At 31.3% G+C, this 19,749-nt stretch overlaps 7 protein-coding genes across 10 annotated transcripts; 6 read left to right on the top strand and 1 right to left on the bottom strand.

Annotated features, from left to right (window-relative positions):
* Positions 1-915: 915 nt before the first annotated feature.
* Positions 916-3,673, top strand: LOC108556918. 2 transcript variants are annotated; one of them, XM_017913233.1, is made up of 3 exons: positions 916-1,003; positions 2,574-3,027; positions 3,080-3,673. In XM_017913233.1, the coding sequence occupies exons 1-3, from the start codon at positions 987-989 to the stop codon at positions 3,605-3,607; spliced, it is 999 nt and encodes a 332-aa protein (XP_017768722.1). In that variant the 5' UTR covers positions 916-986; the 3' UTR covers positions 3,608-3,673. The 2 variants fall into 2 exon arrangements, with proteins under 2 accessions (XP_017768722.1, XP_017768721.1); XM_017913232.1 differs by lacking the exon at positions 916-1,003 and having other exon boundaries at positions 2,165-3,027.
* A 69-nt stretch (positions 3,674-3,742) lies between these two features.
* On the bottom strand, positions 3,743-4,256 carry LOC108556919 (adult-specific cuticular protein ACP-20-like). Its single transcript, XM_017913234.1, has 2 exons — positions 4,231-4,256; positions 3,743-4,172 (listed from the first exon to the last, which is right to left on the bottom strand). Exons 1-2 carry the CDS (start codon positions 4,240-4,242, stop codon positions 3,750-3,752), a joined length of 435 nt encoding a protein of 144 aa, XP_017768723.1. The 5' UTR covers positions 4,243-4,256; the 3' UTR covers positions 3,743-3,749.
* A 1,201-nt stretch (positions 4,257-5,457) lies between these two features.
* LOC108556915 (cuticle protein 7-like) lies at positions 5,458-6,087 on the top strand. Its single transcript, XM_017913227.1, has 2 exons — positions 5,458-5,521; positions 5,628-6,087. The coding sequence occupies exons 1-2, from the start codon at positions 5,471-5,473 to the stop codon at positions 6,039-6,041; spliced, it is 465 nt and encodes a 154-aa protein (XP_017768716.1). The 5' UTR covers positions 5,458-5,470; the 3' UTR covers positions 6,042-6,087.
* A 1,116-nt stretch (positions 6,088-7,203) lies between these two features.
* LOC108556916 (cuticle protein 8-like) lies at positions 7,204-7,750 on the top strand. Its single transcript, XM_017913228.1, has 2 exons — positions 7,204-7,249; positions 7,307-7,750. The coding sequence occupies exons 1-2, from the start codon at positions 7,238-7,240 to the stop codon at positions 7,697-7,699; spliced, it is 405 nt and encodes a 134-aa protein (XP_017768717.1). The 5' UTR covers positions 7,204-7,237; the 3' UTR covers positions 7,700-7,750.
* A 193-nt stretch (positions 7,751-7,943) lies between these two features.
* On the top strand, positions 7,944-10,552 carry LOC108556917 (transmembrane protein 26). 2 transcript variants are annotated; one of them, XM_017913231.1, is made up of 7 exons: positions 7,944-8,174; positions 8,742-8,895; positions 8,950-9,106; positions 9,199-9,292; positions 9,351-9,440; positions 9,495-9,902; positions 9,961-10,552. In XM_017913231.1, exons 1-7 carry the CDS (start codon positions 7,981-7,983, stop codon positions 10,214-10,216), a joined length of 1,353 nt encoding a protein of 450 aa, XP_017768720.1. In that variant the 5' UTR covers positions 7,944-7,980; the 3' UTR covers positions 10,217-10,552. The 2 variants fall into 2 exon arrangements, with proteins under 2 accessions (XP_017768720.1, XP_017768718.1); XM_017913229.1 differs by having other exon boundaries at positions 9,946-10,552.
* Positions 10,553-11,150: 598 nt separating this feature from the next.
* Positions 11,151-15,634, top strand: LOC108556928 (sorting nexin-13-like). Of its 2 annotated transcripts, none has more exons than XM_017913255.1 (17): positions 11,151-11,262; positions 11,374-11,488; positions 11,775-11,832; positions 11,889-12,103; positions 12,168-12,403; positions 12,462-12,617; positions 12,671-12,843; positions 12,895-13,011; positions 13,064-13,178; positions 13,236-13,409; positions 13,463-13,731; positions 13,790-14,332; positions 14,390-14,611; positions 14,667-14,834; positions 14,892-15,106; positions 15,166-15,278; positions 15,340-15,634. In XM_017913255.1, exons 2-17 carry the CDS (start codon positions 11,376-11,378, stop codon positions 15,567-15,569), a joined length of 3,117 nt encoding a protein of 1,038 aa, XP_017768744.1. In that variant the 5' UTR covers positions 11,151-11,262; positions 11,374-11,375; the 3' UTR covers positions 15,570-15,634. The 2 variants fall into 2 exon arrangements, with proteins under 2 accessions (XP_017768744.1, XP_017768743.1); XM_017913254.1 differs by having other exon boundaries at positions 11,724-11,832.
* Positions 15,635-16,258: 624 nt separating this feature from the next.
* Positions 16,259-18,503, top strand: LOC108556913 (caspase-8; the record flags this gene model as incomplete). Its single annotated transcript, XM_017913224.1, is given in 8 exon segments — positions 16,259-16,598; positions 16,656-16,792; positions 16,852-17,038; positions 17,088-17,563; positions 17,615-17,834; positions 17,892-18,026; positions 18,086-18,266; positions 18,322-18,503. Coding segments are annotated over 8 exon segments (1,584 nt in total). The 5' UTR covers positions 16,259-16,495.
* Positions 18,504-19,749: the final 1,246 nt, after the last annotated feature.

Genomic DNA, 19,749 nt, shown 5'->3' with positions numbered 1-19,749 from the left:
ATATTAAAAAAACTCATATAGTGAAGTGAGTTTCTATTTGTTTATATTACTTGTATCAATTTGGGGACTTGGTGGAGGTCTCTTTATACTTTTAATATTTGTTTATATAAAATACACATAAATTATGTGACATAATACGTGTACACAAGTTTTAAAAATGATGTAGCAGGCTCGCAATCCGGGACTTCTCATCGTCACTCGTTTTGCGAAACATCGCTCGTTAAGCAATTCATTTTGCTCGTTAAGCGAAATGCTCGTTATGCGAGATTCCAATGTATATATCATTAAATAAAGAATTCTGTGTTTTTAAACAATATTCTCAAATATAAACAATATATCAAAAATCGACGAAACAAGATAAATTGATTATAATTATCAATGAGAATATAAATAATTAATTCCTGATAATTAAACTTTGTCATAAATGTTTAAGCAATCAATTACTAACACAAAAGTGAATCAAAACCTATGTGTAAGCAAAAGATATTTCATAAATAATGTATATATAATCAGAATCTACTTACATTCCTTCATAAAACAATACAATATGCTAATTATTAATCAAACTTAATGAAAAATATATATTTACCATCTGTGGTTATTGTTAAATTATAGACTCAACACTTCGTCAGAATGCGCGACCAAAGATAACGAAACAAATTTATTCAGTACGTTTCTTAGCAACTATCAATACAATCCTTGAAAAAAAGTTGAACATCGAATTAAGAGATCTACGCATATTTGAATTTTTGCTTTCAAATAACGGCAGTGCCGTATTAAGTGAAAAAGTATATCAATTCTTAACTTAAAATCTCCAAATTAAGAACATTTCTTAAATTAATTAAATATTAATTGAAAAATTAAGTATTTGTAATTGAAATGAAAATTGGAAATAACTAAATTTAAAATAAAATAACTTTCATGTGACATAACCATAAAATAAAAACAAAAGCTATAAAACTTCGTACACAAATATCTTATTCTCAATGTTTCTCTTAGAACGGTAAGTTTTAAATTGTTATAAACTGAGTAATCCATATTGTTATAATAATGTAGGACAATGTTATTTGAATGCATTAAAACTTATTGGTTTTGGACATTTATTACGTGACTAATATGTGTAGATTCGTGGATTGTCCAAAAGTCTTGTTCTGGATAATTTTTGATCTAGAATCAGTACTTTTTGTAGTCGGTGTACAATTAGTAGGTTTAGTTATGAATGACTTAGATTCCAGTAATAATCGTGCATGTCGCGCTTTGTGTAATTTAAAAAGATATTGTAATAACGATGGGAATCTTTTCAACTGTAATTTGTTCTTGTATTTACAAATCTAGCAATCTATGGAATCAGTTCCATGTGCAACGTCATATCTGACAAGTGGTTACAATGGATTATTTTGAACTATTCAATGGTTTTATGTTTAAAATCGTGTCGGATTTCATTATTATGTATTACACTTATAATAGAGCAAACACTGTGTAAGTTAATTAAAATAAATATATGGTTGTAATTATCCAGTCAAGTTTTTTTGCTTCTGAAGTAGGTTTTTGTTTATACACGACTGGATCTTCTAATAAGTTGTTAATTTACTAATTGCATGTTGAATCAAAATGAATAATGAATATATCATAATTAAAAATTAAATTGCTTTGATGGATTATATTTTTTAAACGAATTTAAACTAATCTATATAATGTCATATTAATCTTATATTTTTATGCAGTTAATATTTATTTTAGTTGTAGTTATGTCTAAGCAATTGACTATTGTATATTTGTATAGAAAATATGTTAGAATGAAATATCCAATTCCAAGGATTAGAACATTAAGGTGTTCTCACCAGTTTACAAACAAAGACAAAGAAACAATAGCTAGCCCATTCCATTATTTACAAATATATCCATGGTGATTAATATTTTCTTTTCATATGTTATTGTGATAACGAATAGTTTGATCATAGTGACATTCCATTGTGTACGTATATTTAAAATAGTATAATAATCATTACATTCGTTGTAAAATTATCGGCAGTGAATTGTTTAAAGCCGCCGTTATCTTGAGTTGTTTATATAAACATTGCAGTTACGTATCTTGGAATATAATGCGATAAAGTGCATGGGAAAGATTAGGCACATTATTTGACTTGTTTATTGTAGGATAATATGGAAGGGGATAACGTGAACATGATACTTATTGGTAATACTACATTCACGTTTACCGAGGATAGTCACAGGTTGAACACGAACGAGAGCTGTCAAGAGGCGAAATCGAATTATCCTGTTGGTGGCGAAGGTGAATTGGAGAATCCAGCCTACTTGCCCTTTCAAACGATCACCATAACATCAGTACAACCGAATCAAAATGATCTTGAAAATGTCGAACCACATTCACAGCAGCAGCCTTACGTATTCGATAATAACTTTGTCCAATATAATTATTTCAATCGGGATTACTCGAATTTAACAGTCTACGTGCACGATCCAAACTTGCTCCCAGCCAATAACCCCGAACAGCACAGTCACAACCGGGAATGCTGTTTCTCTGATAACATTGAAAACTACCCATTTTTCAGCAGCAACAATCCAATTGATTTTCCGTTCATGGATCGCAGTAAAATTGAGGATGGCATTCATTACTTATCTAAAGACGAATCAGATAGCCCTGAGTTTATAGATATTAATGCCCTTATGATTCCCAGCGAATACCAAAGCTGTCTCACCATAGACAAACCCACCAGCGCGGCTTCTTCCACTCAACCACCGTTTCCAGTACCACCATTTCTTAAAAGAAATAGGAAACCCAACACGAAAAACTACGGAAACCATGAGGACAACGACGACGATGTGATATTCGTACGGGAATACAAGAAGTTCGAAAAGAAGGACGAGTCTAAAGTGTATCCAGCGCCGAGAAGAAATCCTAAACGACAAGTCCAGTTGCAAAAAATATCCTACGAACTAGCTGAAAAAATGTCAATGGACGATTACTTCGAGAACAACGTTTACTGCAAAAAAGAATATTATATGGTATGATTCAATTTTTCTTCTAATAAATAAATATTAATATTTTTTCCTTAAGGCTAACGCGAGACGATCGTCAAGAGCTACTGGAGCAGTATTCAGTCCACCAGATCCTCTATCCACGAACGATTTTAAGAAATGGCCAGTGGATGGAATGCACGAGAAACCTAGATACAATGCTGTTGCCAAAAAGTTAGAGAAAATACACCAAGTAACGAAACAACCAAAGATGAAAATTCCTAAGACGACACATAACCGCAGAAAGGTCCCAAACAGGCGAAGGAAGCCCAAATTGATTACCGTAGAAAATGATAAGGAATTAGAAAATGTGTCACATCAAATGTTGCATTACGTATTAAGTTACGTCCAACAGATTAAAGAATGCAATGAAATACTGAAAACAAATGAAGCCGATGCCAAGCGGAATCTGAAACATGCCGAGGAACTCATGAAAAATACATCTTTGTTGTACTGTTTAACAACCGACACCACCGAAAGTAATCTTGCAGAGTATTTGCGTACTATCGGTGAAAAGGAAAACGCTCACGACTTCCTTATAAATATAATTTCAGATTTCGAGACTTAGCTGATTATATATATATTCTGCTAAATATCCTTGATGTTATTGGTTCTTTCTGTAGAGAAACTTTAATTTCGTACAAATAATGTGTAATTTATATTAGAAAAATATATTTTTTATTGATGATAACAAACACGAGTATATTATTTTAATGGTGATAAACTGGAGCCGCAGCCGCAGCAATTACTTGTTTGTTTTGTTGAGGATAAGTTGCGTGACCGGAGTAAGAAACTTCGGCGTTGAATCCGTTGTGATGATCAGCAGAGTATTGCACTTTGCGGATGGTACCATCTGGCTGAACGACCGAATATTCTCCTTTAACTACGTCGCCATCTCTGACTTCCATCTGAGACTTTTGGTCTCCGGTGTGATGATCTTCAACTCCGTATTTGAATTCGTATTTCGGGTGAGCGTCTGGATAGACTTCTTCGTGGTGTTGTTGTTGATTCAAGAGAACAGCTGGAGCACTGTGCACATGAGATCCTTGATGATGCTGCACACTTGCATAGGAATTAGCGTGCTCAATTGGATTGGCAGCTACTACCGCAAGGGTTGCGACGATCGTTACAATCTACGAAAATAACTCACAATTAGATTTGTTCTTACATTTGTTACTGTTATTTACATACTTTGATGAACATGTTGCTAATGATATTCAAACTGAACTGAATAATTGTGCTTGCTTCGGTCAATATTTATATATGAGCGGAACCAATCAGACGAAAAAAGAGAAGCAGGTGGGGCTATCTAATTAATACCTTTATAGACTGTTCGATATTAAAAATTAAATTTTATGTTTATTTTTATTCTTCCTCTCATTCAAATATTTAATTTAATAAGTACTTTCCAATTTTAGCAAAAAGAATAATAAAATTATTAAAAAAAAACTATTAACTTAATAGCCCTTTGGAATAGTTCAAAATTAGTATTTCTCTTTAAAATTAATAAAAAAAAAATTAGTGAAGAATATTCCATGATTATCGAATATGTTTGTATGGGGTCTATATTAAAATCCCGACGCTTGAAATCCCGACTATGTCAAAATCTCGACTATATCGACATCCCGATTATATCGAAATCCCGACTACCATAAAAATGTTATTGTAGAAATTTATAATAATAAAAGACACTGTCGGGATTTCGATATAGTCGGGATTTTGATTGTCGGGATTTAATGGTAGTCGGGATTTCGATACATCGGGATTTTGAACGTCGGTTTCGATATGAGTTAGATATTGATTGTGGATTGATGTAGTCGAGATTTCGATACAGTCGGGATTTGTATACAGTCGGGATTTTAGAACGTCGGGATTTCAGATACACGTCGGGATTTCAAACATCGGGATTTTGATAGACAGGATTTTGAATATATATAATAATAGAAATAAATACTATTTTTATTATTACAGAGAAAGACCAATATTTATAAGTATAATATAATATTACTTTTTCTTTTATTGTAATTATTTTATTCATATGTATTAATATATTTATTTAAAAAATAAATTTCGTAATATAGAAATTAGTTTACGATATTTAATGCGTTTTTTGCAATGAATAATAATAAATGTAAGTACTTATTTATTAGTTGTGTTTAGGTGAATTAAAATAATTGCTTATGAAAATCTGAGGCAAAGAAAGACTTTCTAATTTGATTTAAGAGCAAACCCAAAATCTAGCTTAATGATTGTTTTTTTATGAGAAAACATAATTGCATCTCCCGTGGTCACAAACATATACAAGCTTATATAATTACGAGATAGAGGAAATTGCTTAAACAAGATTTAAGTTAAAGTAATAATTTATTTGGCAATCCCACCTAATTGGGTGAGTATCGACATCGAGTATAAAAGCGATCCGCCGTACCGAATGAAATTATTCCAGCTCCAGCAACTAAACCAAAAAACAACCATGATCAAGGTAATTAAGACTCTATACTTTCCTCTTCAAGTTGTTGTTACCTGCATAATTTCAATTACTTCAATTATTTAATCTATACATATTTTTTTTTAAATTTTATTTACAGATCGTAGCTTCCCTCGCCGTCTTGGCTTGCGTTTCCGCTATCCCTGTTGAACACGCATCTTCGTATGCTAGCGTTCAGCATCACGGATCTCCGGTAGCTTACCATGCGGCTTCGGCCAACCACCACGATGATCAACACGAAGAGGTCTACCCTGACCATCATCCAAAATACGAATTCAAATACGGCGTCCAAGATCACCACACCGGTGACCATAAGACCCAAGAAGAAGTTCGCGATGGAGACAAAGTCAAGGGTGAATACACCGTTGCCCAACCCGACGGAACTGTACGCAAGGTGCAATATTCTGCTGATCATCACAATGGATTCAACGCCGAAGTCTCTTACTCTGGACAACCTCATCCAGAAGTCAAGAAAGTCGTCGTACCAGCTGCTCCAGCGTATTATCATCATTGATTACTCAATCATAGTTTATCGTTTTTTATTAAAATCAACATGTTGTTAGCACTTTTACTTTTTTTTATTTGATTAATAAAAATATATATTTTTAAACTTTTACATTTTTCATCTAATTTTGCAATAACAAATCACCATAAAAGCAAATTGATCTGCTGCAAAGGATTTAACTTTAAATTACTTATAAACAAAAAAAATAAGATATTATTAGTATTATAAAAATAAGTGGTATGGGATATAACTATAGTAAGCAACAGCTCAAAATTACGCAAAAACAGTTTCTATTAAACGTTACTAGGTTACAACGTCAGAAGAAACGCGGTTTCGTAAATGACGCTATAAACGAGTTTGACTCTAGTAGAACATATTCTAAATTATGATTGACTTCCTTAAATTTAGTATGTAGTATATATTGGTGTTAAATGCAACCAATTGGGGTCATGCGTTCTGCTTAATGAATGTTTCTATCTGCATATTGCATAGCGTGCATGTAGCTATATTAATTAAACTTCCTGCAAGAATTCTTAATAATTTATAATTGCGTTAGGTCTATGCTCTCATTTGTAGTTCATCAGACAAGTTATCTCGAAATCAGGACCGGCACTAAAAAAAAACGTACCATTTACTGTAACGTTACAGTAACATCTCCCGCAGGAAACTACCTGATTGCAATTTCCTTTACTTACATAACATTAATAAAATATTAAAATTTGAGACATTTCAATTATTGGAAATTTAACTAAAACATTGCAAATTTTATATCCTACTGTCTTTATTTAACAGCTATCTTACGTCTTTTAATATTTTTGTTTGTATGTTTAATGCTGTCAAGATTATGTTAATAATGTCTTTTTTCAAGATTAATCTTAGAAGATCTAAATCGGCAAATTATTATTTAACTAAAAAATGGTTACAATCTGAGCGCAAAAATTGCATATTATTCGAAATCTAAGAAAGTAAAGCACGTACAAGAATTATATAAAAAAAGTGTATGTAGTAAACTTGTAGTTTATTCATTATGAAATTTTAATTATTCGTTTTGTGCACGTTTCCTTTTAACTTTTTAATTTTAATTAACATAGGATTCCTTAAAATTCCACCATTCCCCACCAGAATAACAAGAGTATATAAATGGGTAAGTTCAATTATTAAAAACACTTGAGTTCTCAACCTCAATTCGCATTCACACTTAAAAAATGTTCTCTCAGGTAAAAATATATAATACAAATTGTTTAATTTAATATCACTAATTGTTATTTTTGCAGATTTTGATTTTAGGAGCTGTCGTGGCTTTTGTTGCTGCCATTCCAACTGAACATGCTTCATCTTATGCAAGCGTTGAACGTCACGATACTCCGATCATAGCTGACCATGAACATCACCATCACGATGATCATGAAGAACATTATCCGGACGCTCATCCTAAATATGTTTTCAAGTACGGTGTTAAAGATGACCACACCGGTGATCACAAAACCCAAGAGGAAATCCGCGACGGAGACAAAGTCAAGGGAGAATACACCGTCGTTCAACCGGACGGCATCATCCGCAAAGTTGAATACTTCGCCGATCATCATAATGGATTCAACGCCCAAGTATCGTACTCTGGTCATTCCGAGCATCATCCTGTAGCTGAAACACAAGAGTACCATCATTAACCCGTTACATTAGACAATTTGTATATATCTATTTGTTTTTGAATAAACTATCCAAACGTATTTATTCGATTCACATTCATCATCATTTCTCAATGGACAGTTTTATATTAATTTATATCGATCGAGCTGTGATTCTGAGAATTGAGCGTATAAAGCGCAAAATCCCGCCAGCAGAGGGGAAAAAGTTGCGCGTCGCGTTTTGAAGGGTTCAGTTTGAAAATAAGCCTTTCGCGAAAGGGATAAATTCGAGTGAAAAATTTAAGAGTTACAAAAAAATAGATATGGCCAAATTAGTTGCCACGATTAAGGCTATCATCACAAGACTAGTGTTTGCAGCTCATGGATTTCTGGCTATTTGGCAAGTTACAATATTCAAAAGCAATTCGTTTTATTGGTACCTAAGTTCGCCAATTTTGTTGCTGTTCTTTGAAGCAGTTTTCACATTGACCATCAAAGAAAACCAAGAGTGGAAATGGTAAGAAAATTTTACTTATAATTATAAATCTACATTAGCATTTATTCAATGTATATTATAAAGTAGCTACTGAAAAAAAAATATAATTTAAATATTACTTTAAAGATTGTAAATTATAATTAGATTTTTTCCACAATATAGCAGATATTTATGCTAAATTTATTTATTGTATCCAATTAGTGAGTGAGACCATGCCGTATTATTGGGAGCATAAAAGTATCCAGTGGTAATAATACAAGTAATAGGGGAATGCGAAGTGCGGTTATAAAATTAGACTGCACTCGTAACTTGTTAGGTGTAGATTTGTCAGTCCATTTCCTTTTGCGCTCCCTAATGCATTGACCTATTTACAAATAAAAAGGGAAAATGATGACACGGGACTACTAAACCAGATTAATTCTCACTTTCAACAAGGTCAGGCAACACATCTAAAGTGGATCTATAAGCGATAGGAAATGATATTCACATTCATTTATTGGTTGATTGATGGTCAAACTCTATTACGTTCGGAATATATCCAGACCAAATGATTCACCGATCTATATTTAAATGTATTCTTTCATGTAGGTTCTGCCCTTCGGTATTTCTGTATTTGGCCAGCATTGTACCGGCGATATGGTTATTGGAGCTGGACAAAGTCGACAGACGTTTGAGAATAAAAGAGGAAACTTTCAATATAACGTCAACCGGTAACCTGAAGGAATTGAACAATTTAATTGGGGTACTATTTCAACGAAACTATGATTTTCTATGTCAACTACTTTATTTTATTTAGGTGGAAATAAAACTACCTGATATTTCCCTAAGCACTGAAACCTGGATTACGTTAATAGAACAATTTTTGATGTTGATTCTGATCATTGGAAGATGGATGCTACCAAAGGGAGATCTTACAAGAGATCAACTTAGTCAATTATTATTAGTATATATAGGTAATTATAAAATTAATTTTATTCACAACATAATATGTAAAGATAATTTTTGAAACCTAAATGTATTTGATAATTAATGATGATATTTATAGGTACAGCAGCTGATATTATTGAATTCTTCGATTCCTTCAAAGATGATAAAATCGCGGCTGAGCCAATTCTAGTTTTACTAACATTAGCTATTTGGTAAGGTCATTTAATCTAGTTTTAATTAATAATATATATATATATATATTAATTTTAGGTCGTGGAGTCTTATGCAATTTACAGTAGTTCTTACAGCCACAAAGGCAAGAAAATCACGATTAAGTGCAACGAAAACCGCATCGAAGAAGTATGTAGAGTTATTGGAATGGTTAAGTTTAATTACAAATTTAAACATTTTTAGTGCAACGAGCTGTTGCTGTAGTATCGATGTTTGGGGAATAGCTTTGAACATAACGCTACAAGATGCTCCATTCCTTGTGTTTCGTCTACTGATTATAACCCATTTCAATATTATATCATATATGAACGTGTTCTTCACCTGCAAAAATACTTTGGTAATACTATTACAACTGTACCGTTTATACGTCGTGTACAGTGAAAACCACAAGCCTAAAAAGAAGAAATCAAAGGATTTCGAATTGACAAACATATCTATAATATCGAAACCGGCTCTCTTCGATGAAGATACATACAGAAAGAGAGACAGAAGTAGAAGGAAACCCGAAAAACGCTATATAGAAGAGAGTGAAAGTAATGAGAGTGACAGCGATGCATATTCGGTAGAAAGAAAGACGACCAAAAAGGGAAAGTAAGTAATTAAAGGTATTAAAAATAATTCAAATCGTTGTTAGTAAATCGTATTGTAGGAAGGATACGGGCTATTCGACTGCGAGCTCTCATGCAAGCAATAAGCTAAACCATAAAGTCAGGAAAATGCAAATCGCTAAAGAAAAACCAAGCTGCAAAAGATCGGAAAAGCGTGTCGCGAAGAAAAAGCTTAAACGAACGGATACAAAAGAGATCAGAGAATCTACGGAGTCGTCGGAAGAAGACACGAAGCAGAGAATACAGAAAAGCAAGCTGTCGACGACTATATCCGTCTCGGATTCTTCATCAGAATGACGCCATCAGTTAGCCATAATGGCAATATTTTGTCTTTATATTTTCATTTTTATTTGTTGCTTATTCTTTATTTGGTGTGGTATCAATACAGAAGGTCTAGTTATAGCCAAAGTATTCAGGAAACCAAAAGTACAAAACGCTACGAGAGTTATATAAGAACAACATTCGTAATTCAACTATAACATGACATAATTCTTAATGTTAAGTGTGGAGTAGTATGCGATATGGGAGTAATACAAGAGGAGACATGGTAGTCGACTCTGTGCTGTTGGTTAGGAGAGGGCCTCGGTATGATAATATTAGAGGTGGATTTTAATATTAATTTAGAATTAAGGTGTGCGAAGGTACGATGAAGTTAATAACTATACAAATTTAAATTTCTATTAATATTATCAAATCGCACAAATAATTTTGTTTAATTCTAGTAGAATTATATGTAATAAATATAATCTTAAAATTAGATTTTTAGTATTTTCTTATATAATGGATTAATTTAATTAATGTTAGAATATAATAATCACACTAGAATGTCTCATAATGACTAGAAATAACGTAATTAAAAATTATACTATCATGTTATACTTATAATAATAAACTAGATAATATATTGATAAATCTCTCGGGCCTTATTTCTACCCCTTTCGGGTTTAACAGCCACCACAATTTTTTGTTGATTTTTTGGAATTGAACCAACGACCTTTCGTATCAGATTTTCGTGATACAAGCGACCATTATATATTATTTCAATACTTTCAAATTTCATATTTTTCAAAGTATACTTCATGCATACTGCGACATCTTCTGGATGATGTTGGAAAGTGCCTGACAACTTTGACAACTGTAAATATAACCTTAAACCACCTATCTGTAGTGACGTTTATCAAATTATTTTTATTTATGTGTGTATGTGTATAAACAGCATAGCAGAATGATAAAAATATTGAACGTATACATTAAATAATCATGTGATATTTTCGTAGTTCTAAAAATTATATACTCTCATACTTAAATTGATAACACAACTAGATGCACAGTTTGAAATTCAAGTGAGTTGGCTATAATATAACATAGTATATATTTGCAAATATATGTCAGACTGAATAATGTATTTATTTATATGGTTTTCTCCTCTTTTTTTTTTCATGTACTGCTATCAGAAATGGACAGCAAATCTTTATGGTGGTGTATACTTATTGTCATTCTTGTATTTACAAGTTTTGGAATTGGCTGGTCAGTTACACTATTCATAACATTTAGTACATTCCTTATTGGGTAAGTTTGCATCAAAGTTTTGTTAGAAAACAAAAAAAAAACAATGATCTATACAAAATTAGTTACTAACTAATACTTACTGTAAATATTAATTTTGATTTGGTATAGAATTGCAATGTTTTATTTAAATAAAATCAAAATTCACTAATTATATGTACTAATTTGTTAGTTTTTTGTTCATAAATTAAAAAAAAATATATTAAAACAAATAATTTAATACTAATGTTTTTTTTAGCCTATTATCATTGTTATATATACAAAAGGGCAATGTAGATTCATATTACAGAAACTACTCTGGAAATCCATTATCAGAGAGTAATGTTTCAGATGGAGGTCTTCAGCAGGTAACATATTTTATAAGATCAAAATATAAAAAAATAATAATTGCATTTCTATGCAGGTTGTGCAGAAGTCTCTCACGCCAAATAAACTCCATAATTCTGATCACAGAGTTACTGGTAGCGAATTAATAGATACCTCATTGCAAGAGATTTTGGGATATGTGATCAGGGATTATGTTTCGCCCTGGTACAATTTGATATCTACTAATGAAGACCTTCCTCAGAAATCAGTCAGGAAGAGTGCACAAAAGTTAGCTATAAATATATCAAATCGGTAAAATTAAAAATTGATAAGACGTTAATTTTTGTAAATATTAAAATTAATTGCGTGTATCTAGGGTAAAGGAAGTCGATTGGATACCCTATTTGACAACGAGACTGGTTGACGATGCAGCGTCGCATTTAAAATTATTCAAACAGGCGCGTGCCAAAATGAAACAGGAAGAACGACCGAAATCGCCAAGGAATTCTCCGCGCAGAGAGACTAGGATCTCTCCGAAACGTACACACAAAAGGAACAAGAGCGAGACTGATATTGCTTGGTACTTTGGTTCTAGAAACAGTGATAAAAAAGGTTATTCATATTGTTTTATCATTTCTGTTTATAATTTTATCAATCTGCAGTTTTTTAGATGTAGAGTATACTGTAGGTCATACTTCAAAGTTTTACGTTAACGATTCCGGTAAACAATCTTCTTTAGAAGATTACTTCTTTGATTTGGAATGTACAATGGAAAACAATGCTGTTTGCAGAGATTTAATATGCACAGATGATGAGAAGGAAAAAGGTGATGTGCAATTATTAAATTCATCATAATTATAATGTTTAATTTTATTGCAGAATTTTTATCTGAACTAGTTGAATTGCTACTGTATATTCTCTTACCTGACAAGGACTTTCAATGCAAACCATTGAGATTCATTTTACGAGAATTGTTTTCAAATTGTGTTATTCTACCACTATTCTCAATGCTTTCGGATCCTGATTATATTAATCAAGCAATTTTATGGCTGGTGAGTTGAAGTAAGCAAATGATTTGATTATTTTCCAATTGTGAAATTTAGTGTTTAAGGGAAGTATCTTTGCCAAGTGAAATATTTTTATCAACACTACGTACTACCAACAACTGTGATGAATTGAAGTACACGAAACAATTAGTATCAAGTGAAATACAATTACTGGTAAAATAGTGAAAAACAAACATTTTCGTATGATAATCAATCGCATTTACAGAGGTCGAGAGATTCTGGAGGCGATAGCGATCTGTCCATTAAACAACAACTAAGTAGTTTGTTTTATGTGATTAAAATTATTGATAACAGACTGTCCAAAATCGATAACAATGAGAGTAATGTATTCGGAAACTTTAAAAGACACATGGTTTTGACAGTTTGTATTGTTTTAGATCTAATTAGTTACAGTGACTATTATGATTTTAATCCGTTGGAAAACGATGCCAAGTCTATAGATCTGCCATTAGATTTTATATTAAAAAATAATGTAGCTTTATCGTACTTCATAGATTATACTTCTAGTCTATCAAAGCAAGATTATTTATTTTTTTATTTAAATATTGAAGGTTTGTTTCAGTTCGTTCAGCTTACACAAATAATAACTATTTGATTTTTTTAGGATGGAAGGTGTCTGTTGAACAGCAGCTTTCAGATATACAGATTAATAAAATGAAGGGATTAAACGAAAATTCTAATAGCGTTTATGAAAATATTCGTTCTACCGCTATGAATATTTATGAACAATATTTGGGAGATAAAGACGAACATAAAGTTGATATTAGCGCAACATTGATCCACAAGTTGTTTTTTAGAATTAGAAACTTGACTGAAGCACCATCCGAACTTTGGTTTGATGATGTCCAGAAAGCTATTTATGAGAAAATGAAGGTAACAACTATGGCTTGCCAAATTCTACATGAATATAATTTTAATTTTTTTTTTGCAGGTATGCGATGAATTTTTACCGCAATTTAAGAAAAGTAAATCGTATATTAAGTTATTAGAAGAATTAGATTTATTGCAGCAAACGATTGTCGATGAAGACACAATTAGTTTAAGTAGCTTAGATAACTTAGAAGTAGCTGCCTTAGAAGAGCCTAAAAGTACAAACAACGGAAATTTACACCAGAAACAAAATTATTTGACTGTGGAAGGCCTGGAAAAAAGTAGCAGCAAGCACGTGCGTTCTCTTAGCGATGTAACATGTTTCATGGCTAAACCTGAATTGCACATATCTGATTCAAATTTAAATGGCATTGAAAAGATTGATCCAATTGATCCAAGCACGACAGAAAAATTATTGAAAACCGGAGATTTTGCACTTTGCGTTAAAATAATTGAAACAGGAATTGTCTGCGAAAAAGGAAAAACATTTGGTATTTACGCAACGCACGTTAGTCGACAATATGATACTGGTTTTCTTGAGGAATGGCATATTTATAGACGTTATAGCGATTTCCATGACCTGCATACTAAAATTAAAGAAAGAGTACGAATTTGCAAATCAATTTTGAATGAAGATTGATTCCTCTTTTTAACATTTTAGTATCCGGATCTTTCGAAAATTGCATTTCCTGGAAAGAAAACATTCCATAACATGGATAGAGCAGTGCTGGAGAGAAGAATGAAAATGTTAGGACTTTACATGCAGGAGCTCACTCAATCTCATATAGTGCACACGCATCATGGTCTTCGTGATCTTTTAATGACTTTCCTCGAGCAAGGAGACTACGATCGAGTTACTTCTGGTGGTCCAATTTCTCATACGGTACAACAATATATTTTTTTTTTTGAGATTATTATTTTCTAAATTCTAATTTTAGATTGATACAATAGTTAATCCAATTAAAACCGGCATGAAAACCATTAAAAACATGCCAGAACAATTAATACATACAGTCGATGAAGTTGTTGAGAAAGTATTTCATCAAAAAACTCCCCAAAAGCAACAACAACCCGCCAGCAAGGTTGGAGCAGCACTAGATATTGAAGTAAATATTTAAGGTATTATTTATATTTCATATTCATGTATATATATTATATTTTAGAGTGATGACAACATTCCATTGCGCATTATGTTATTATTGGTTGACGAGGTATTTGACTTGAAATCTAGAAATCAATGGCTTAGGAGACGTATTGTAACAATTCTGAGGCAAATAGTCAGAACAATGTTTGGGGATATTGTAAATAGACGAATTTTGGATTATGTCTCATTCATTACAAGTCCCAAAAATGTTGCACATTATTTACACGTATTTAAGTATATATACATATGTTTTTTTACAACTACGATAAAATTATCTCAATGTATTATTTTAGACAATCTTTCTGGCCTAATGGAGTGAAAGCTGAAAGAAAGCCAGACCGCGACGAGGGATCAAAGTATCGAACCAGAGTGGCCGCAAAAATAGCATTACTGTCTTGCTTAACAGGTAGAGCATTTCAAAGTGTATAGTAATTAGATTCCTTATAAACTTATATTCCTTGTTGTAGATGAGTTAAAACACATAATTGGATCAGAAACGACGCGCAAAGGCCTACTGTCTATATTTGAATTATTCCAAAGACCAATTTTGAACCGTAGGTTGATTTATGTACTTCTCGAGGGAATATTGAGTAACTTGTTTCCCGAAAAAAATATAACAGAAATTTTCCACAAGCTCCACTCGAAATCGAGGCGACATCAAGAAAAACAGAAAGAGTTGGTTTTGAAAATTAGGTGATAACTTAATTAATAATCTCATTTAAAAATAAAATCTACTATATTTACTGGTGGTAATTTATTAAATTATGCATTTAGTTTAAATTATTTCTTCCTTTTTGAAATCGGTATGGCGAATGGCACAATTAATGGAGCTTTACTTAAGTAATACCAATAATCATTGTCGTAGTCTTTTGGGTGCCCGTTTGGATTATCGATATTCTTTAAGCATTGTATAATTTCCATTCTCCTCCTCTCCTTGTTCTGTTGGTGCAAAATATGAACCTTCTTCTGTTCGATATCTACAAAAACTTTGGTAATTCTCATATAATACAATTGACGTGAAAAGTGAAGATGTTTACCATCATCTCTCATTTGCAAAAAGTACGCACAATTTTAAATTTAATGTCAATGTAAATAATTGACATTAATTTTAAATATAGTAAATTCGTTTGAAATAGAGTGCTGTTTTATAATACAAATATATTCATATTTTTGCGCATAACATCCATGAAGTTACCTATGTATCTATAATTGTGTAATAATGCAATATTTACATTTGCCCCAAGTAAAAATATTGATTCAAGAACCGCGATATTCGCACTTTCTCATATATACAAGAATCTACTAAATTTGAATGTACCATTTTATTCAAAAATATAAAATACGTTACACTAAGTAAATAGTGCTTATGGCTTATAGAATACCAACATAACAATATTTTAAGCGCCAAGCTTATTACTGCTTATTGCTTATTACATATTGGCATGTAACCTACGCACAGTTCATATCATTGATGGTTGATACCGTTAATATTAAAAGAAATTTGCACACCATTAGTCACTAAATGTTATCAAATGACATTAAGCTAGTCAATCGACTTAATCCAGCTATTTTAAAGCTGCTGACATCACCACTAAAAGAAACACTGCAATTCTCAGAACTGCAATGGGTGTTCTTCAAAGCAAGCATAATAAAAGTAACTCATCCGACCTTGACGACTCTGATAAAGAAATTGATGAAGCTGATTTCAGTAAATTGTGCAATAACAGTAAGTATATATGGACTTATTTTGTTATTTGTTTTTACTGATTTCAATCAATTTCAGCTAATAGGAGTTCACAGTTTACTTTAATACAATCAAATCAAAGTTGCAATATGGTTCTAGATTCAACTGTTTCATTTCATCCCTGTCCAGATGAAATATTTATATATGCATTTAACAATATGGATATAGCAGACAAAGTAAACAAAATCATATATATATATGAAATATTCAGCATAGTACATATATTTTATTTTAGATTTCTTTAATTTATTTATTGTATGATGATGCTTCCATTGCATTGCAAGATATGACATTAATAGTCAATGGTTCTCAAAAAAATATAATACAAAACTACATGCAATCTCAATCATCGACCAATGCCAAAGATACAATTATTGAAGCTTTAGCTATAATCCAAGATTATAGTACACTCAAAATATTAGGTAAGGTATTTGAAGACAGTAATGAGAATAATTATGAATATTTTTGTAGGCATGTCTAAAAACAATGTTGAATATAAGTTTCATTTGCAAAACATGTCAAGTATATATGTAAATCAAATAAGGAAACATATATATCTACTACTTGAAAAATTTGATTTGACCAGAGCAGAGCAATTTATTAACTATGTTAATAATGACATGTACCAAAGTCATTCCTTTCAAGTATACCCATATTTAGAAATGTATTTCTCATACTTTGAAACAATTAAATTTATTTCCAAGACAAATTTTGCAAATATCTTGAAAGTTTTAAAATATATGGAATTAGATGAAGAATATGATGAATTGAAACTAATTATTAGTCAGACTGAAAATAGTAATACATTTCAAAACATGAAACTGGATGAAATGCCAGTTCCAAATAATGCTTCAGATACAAGTTACATTTTTGATCCAGATCATCCTGGAATATGCTTAATTTTTGATATAGAATGTTTTTATACAGAAATTAATCCTATGTATAAGGTTTGTATTTAACCCAATACCTTAATATAATTTTAAAATATATATTTTTAGAATCTATTTACACCTCTTTCAGAAAAGTTGAAAGATAGACAAGGAACTAAGTTTGATAGTAATCGATTGAAAGAAGTATTTGAGAATTTTAATTTCAAAGTGCTGCTGCAAAGAAATAAAACGCATGTTGAAATGATTAGCATTATTCAAGATACACTGAATCAAGTTAAAAAAGAAGATTCATCTCTTTTTATCATATTTTTATCGCACGGAATTAAAGGTAATTGAATTTAAATATATGTTTTAATATATATTTATACATTAACCTTTTTTTTAGGCAAAGTATTTGCTTCAAATAGTATTCCTCTGGAAATTGAACAAATTAAGAAAAAAATGACGCACTGTCGCAATTTAAAAGATAAACCTAAAGTTTTAATTATGCAATCATGCCAGGGTACTGAAATTTATACAGGTGTGACTACTTTAACAAGAACAAAGTTTTTTTTTGTTATTAAACATTTTCAATTCCAGAAAATCGCACTGAATCTAATCTAACTACTGATGGCCCATCAATGGAATGGGATGAAAGTCCTGATGTATGTGATATTTTAGAAATATGGTCGACGGTACCAGGCTATGCATCATTTAGAGACATAAATAAAGGTACATGGTTCATACAAACACTGTGTGATGTAATTGAAAATAATAATGAGTAAGTATAATCAAGTAGTAGAACAATAACAACAAATTAATTCTTTATATTTAAGAGAGCACCTATTGGATATGTGCATAAGGATGCAAAATATAATTAAAAATAAGAAAGGAATGATTGAAAATGGGGTAATTGGAAAAATGGCTATAGAATATACAGCAACATTTTCCAAAAAAATATATTTCCCACCAAAGAAGTAAAACCAACTTTATTAAAATCTCTTTATTTATTGTTTTACTTCGTGATATCACAGTTTTACAAAAATCGTTATAATAGTATAGAGTTTTTATGATAAATATAAAAATTTACTTTTTGTTTCGTATTTATTGTTACAATAAACAATATTATTAATTATAAAGACTGTTTATATATGTAGTTTAGTTTTATTGGCGTCAGATACTTAATTTTGCAGAATTATCGTAAGCAAAATTAAGTATATGTATGTTATGCAAGAGAGTTACTTTTTAATTAGTTCACGATACCCGGACCTTCGTGTCCAAAGATATTGTCGTGGCCAACCAATTTATTATCATCTATTGTATAACTAATATGCATATTTGTTCCTACCACTTTCCTCATAATTATTATATATCATATTTAACGAAGCCATCAACAACACACGGATACTTGTTCGTGATTATTTAGAATAACTTGTGGAATATTCCGAAAGACAGTCAGATATTAAATCGTATAGTTTATTTACTACTCCGCTCTTAAATATGTGGGTAGAATCACAAGCTCAAAACTGATTTCCCATTTTTGAAATGAACACATATTTGTATTATATCATTTGGTCTTAGCTAGAGGGTCGAACTGAGAAGAAGTCTTAGTTGGAGGACAGAAGTAAGAGCACCGTCTTCCCAATTACTAACTTAAGAGGAGAATGTAACTCCTAGTAATAATCCATAAGATCAACTATTGTATAGTTGACTTCTCAAATAAAGTTAATTAAGAATATTGCATTTAATATTCTTAAACTCCTCTAAGACTCTGCAATGACATAACTACGAGATAATCCACAGTGTCCAGAGATTTCTTAATCCCGGGGCACGACAATATAGCGTATGAATGGAGGACGAAGAAAGAAATGAAAATAAAATTATCGTGTAAATAAATGCGATATTCTTAATTTCCGAATGTAATGTTTATTCGTATGTAATGAGATTCATTTAATTACACGAAGGTAAAACAAAATTTACATTTCTGAGGAAGAACATATTTTACAAATTTAGTATTCAGTATTTTTGTCTTACTGGACACACCCAGTATAAGAAGCCATTAATTGAATAAGATGCTTGTAAACATTAAGTGATTATTGAATTATATCATTTAATTGTTGTTACAATTGTTGTGAGCATAGGTTTCTAGTGTGAAAAAAGTCAATTGAATGAATTATCCATAATCGAAATATGTCTTATAAAACCGGTTTCTATTTTGAGACTCACTCTGTATATGTAGTCATTTATATATATATATATTTATA

The sequence above is a fragment of the Nicrophorus vespilloides genome, unplaced genomic scaffold (genome assembly GCF_001412225.1).
Source record: "Nicrophorus vespilloides isolate i.1.1-1 unplaced genomic scaffold, Nicve_v1.0, whole genome shotgun sequence".
Lineage (NCBI taxonomy): Eukaryota > Metazoa > Arthropoda > Insecta > Coleoptera > Silphidae > Nicrophorus > Nicrophorus vespilloides.
Note: the sequence above shows the minus strand (reverse complement) of the source record. Positions and strands in the feature narration are given on the sequence as shown.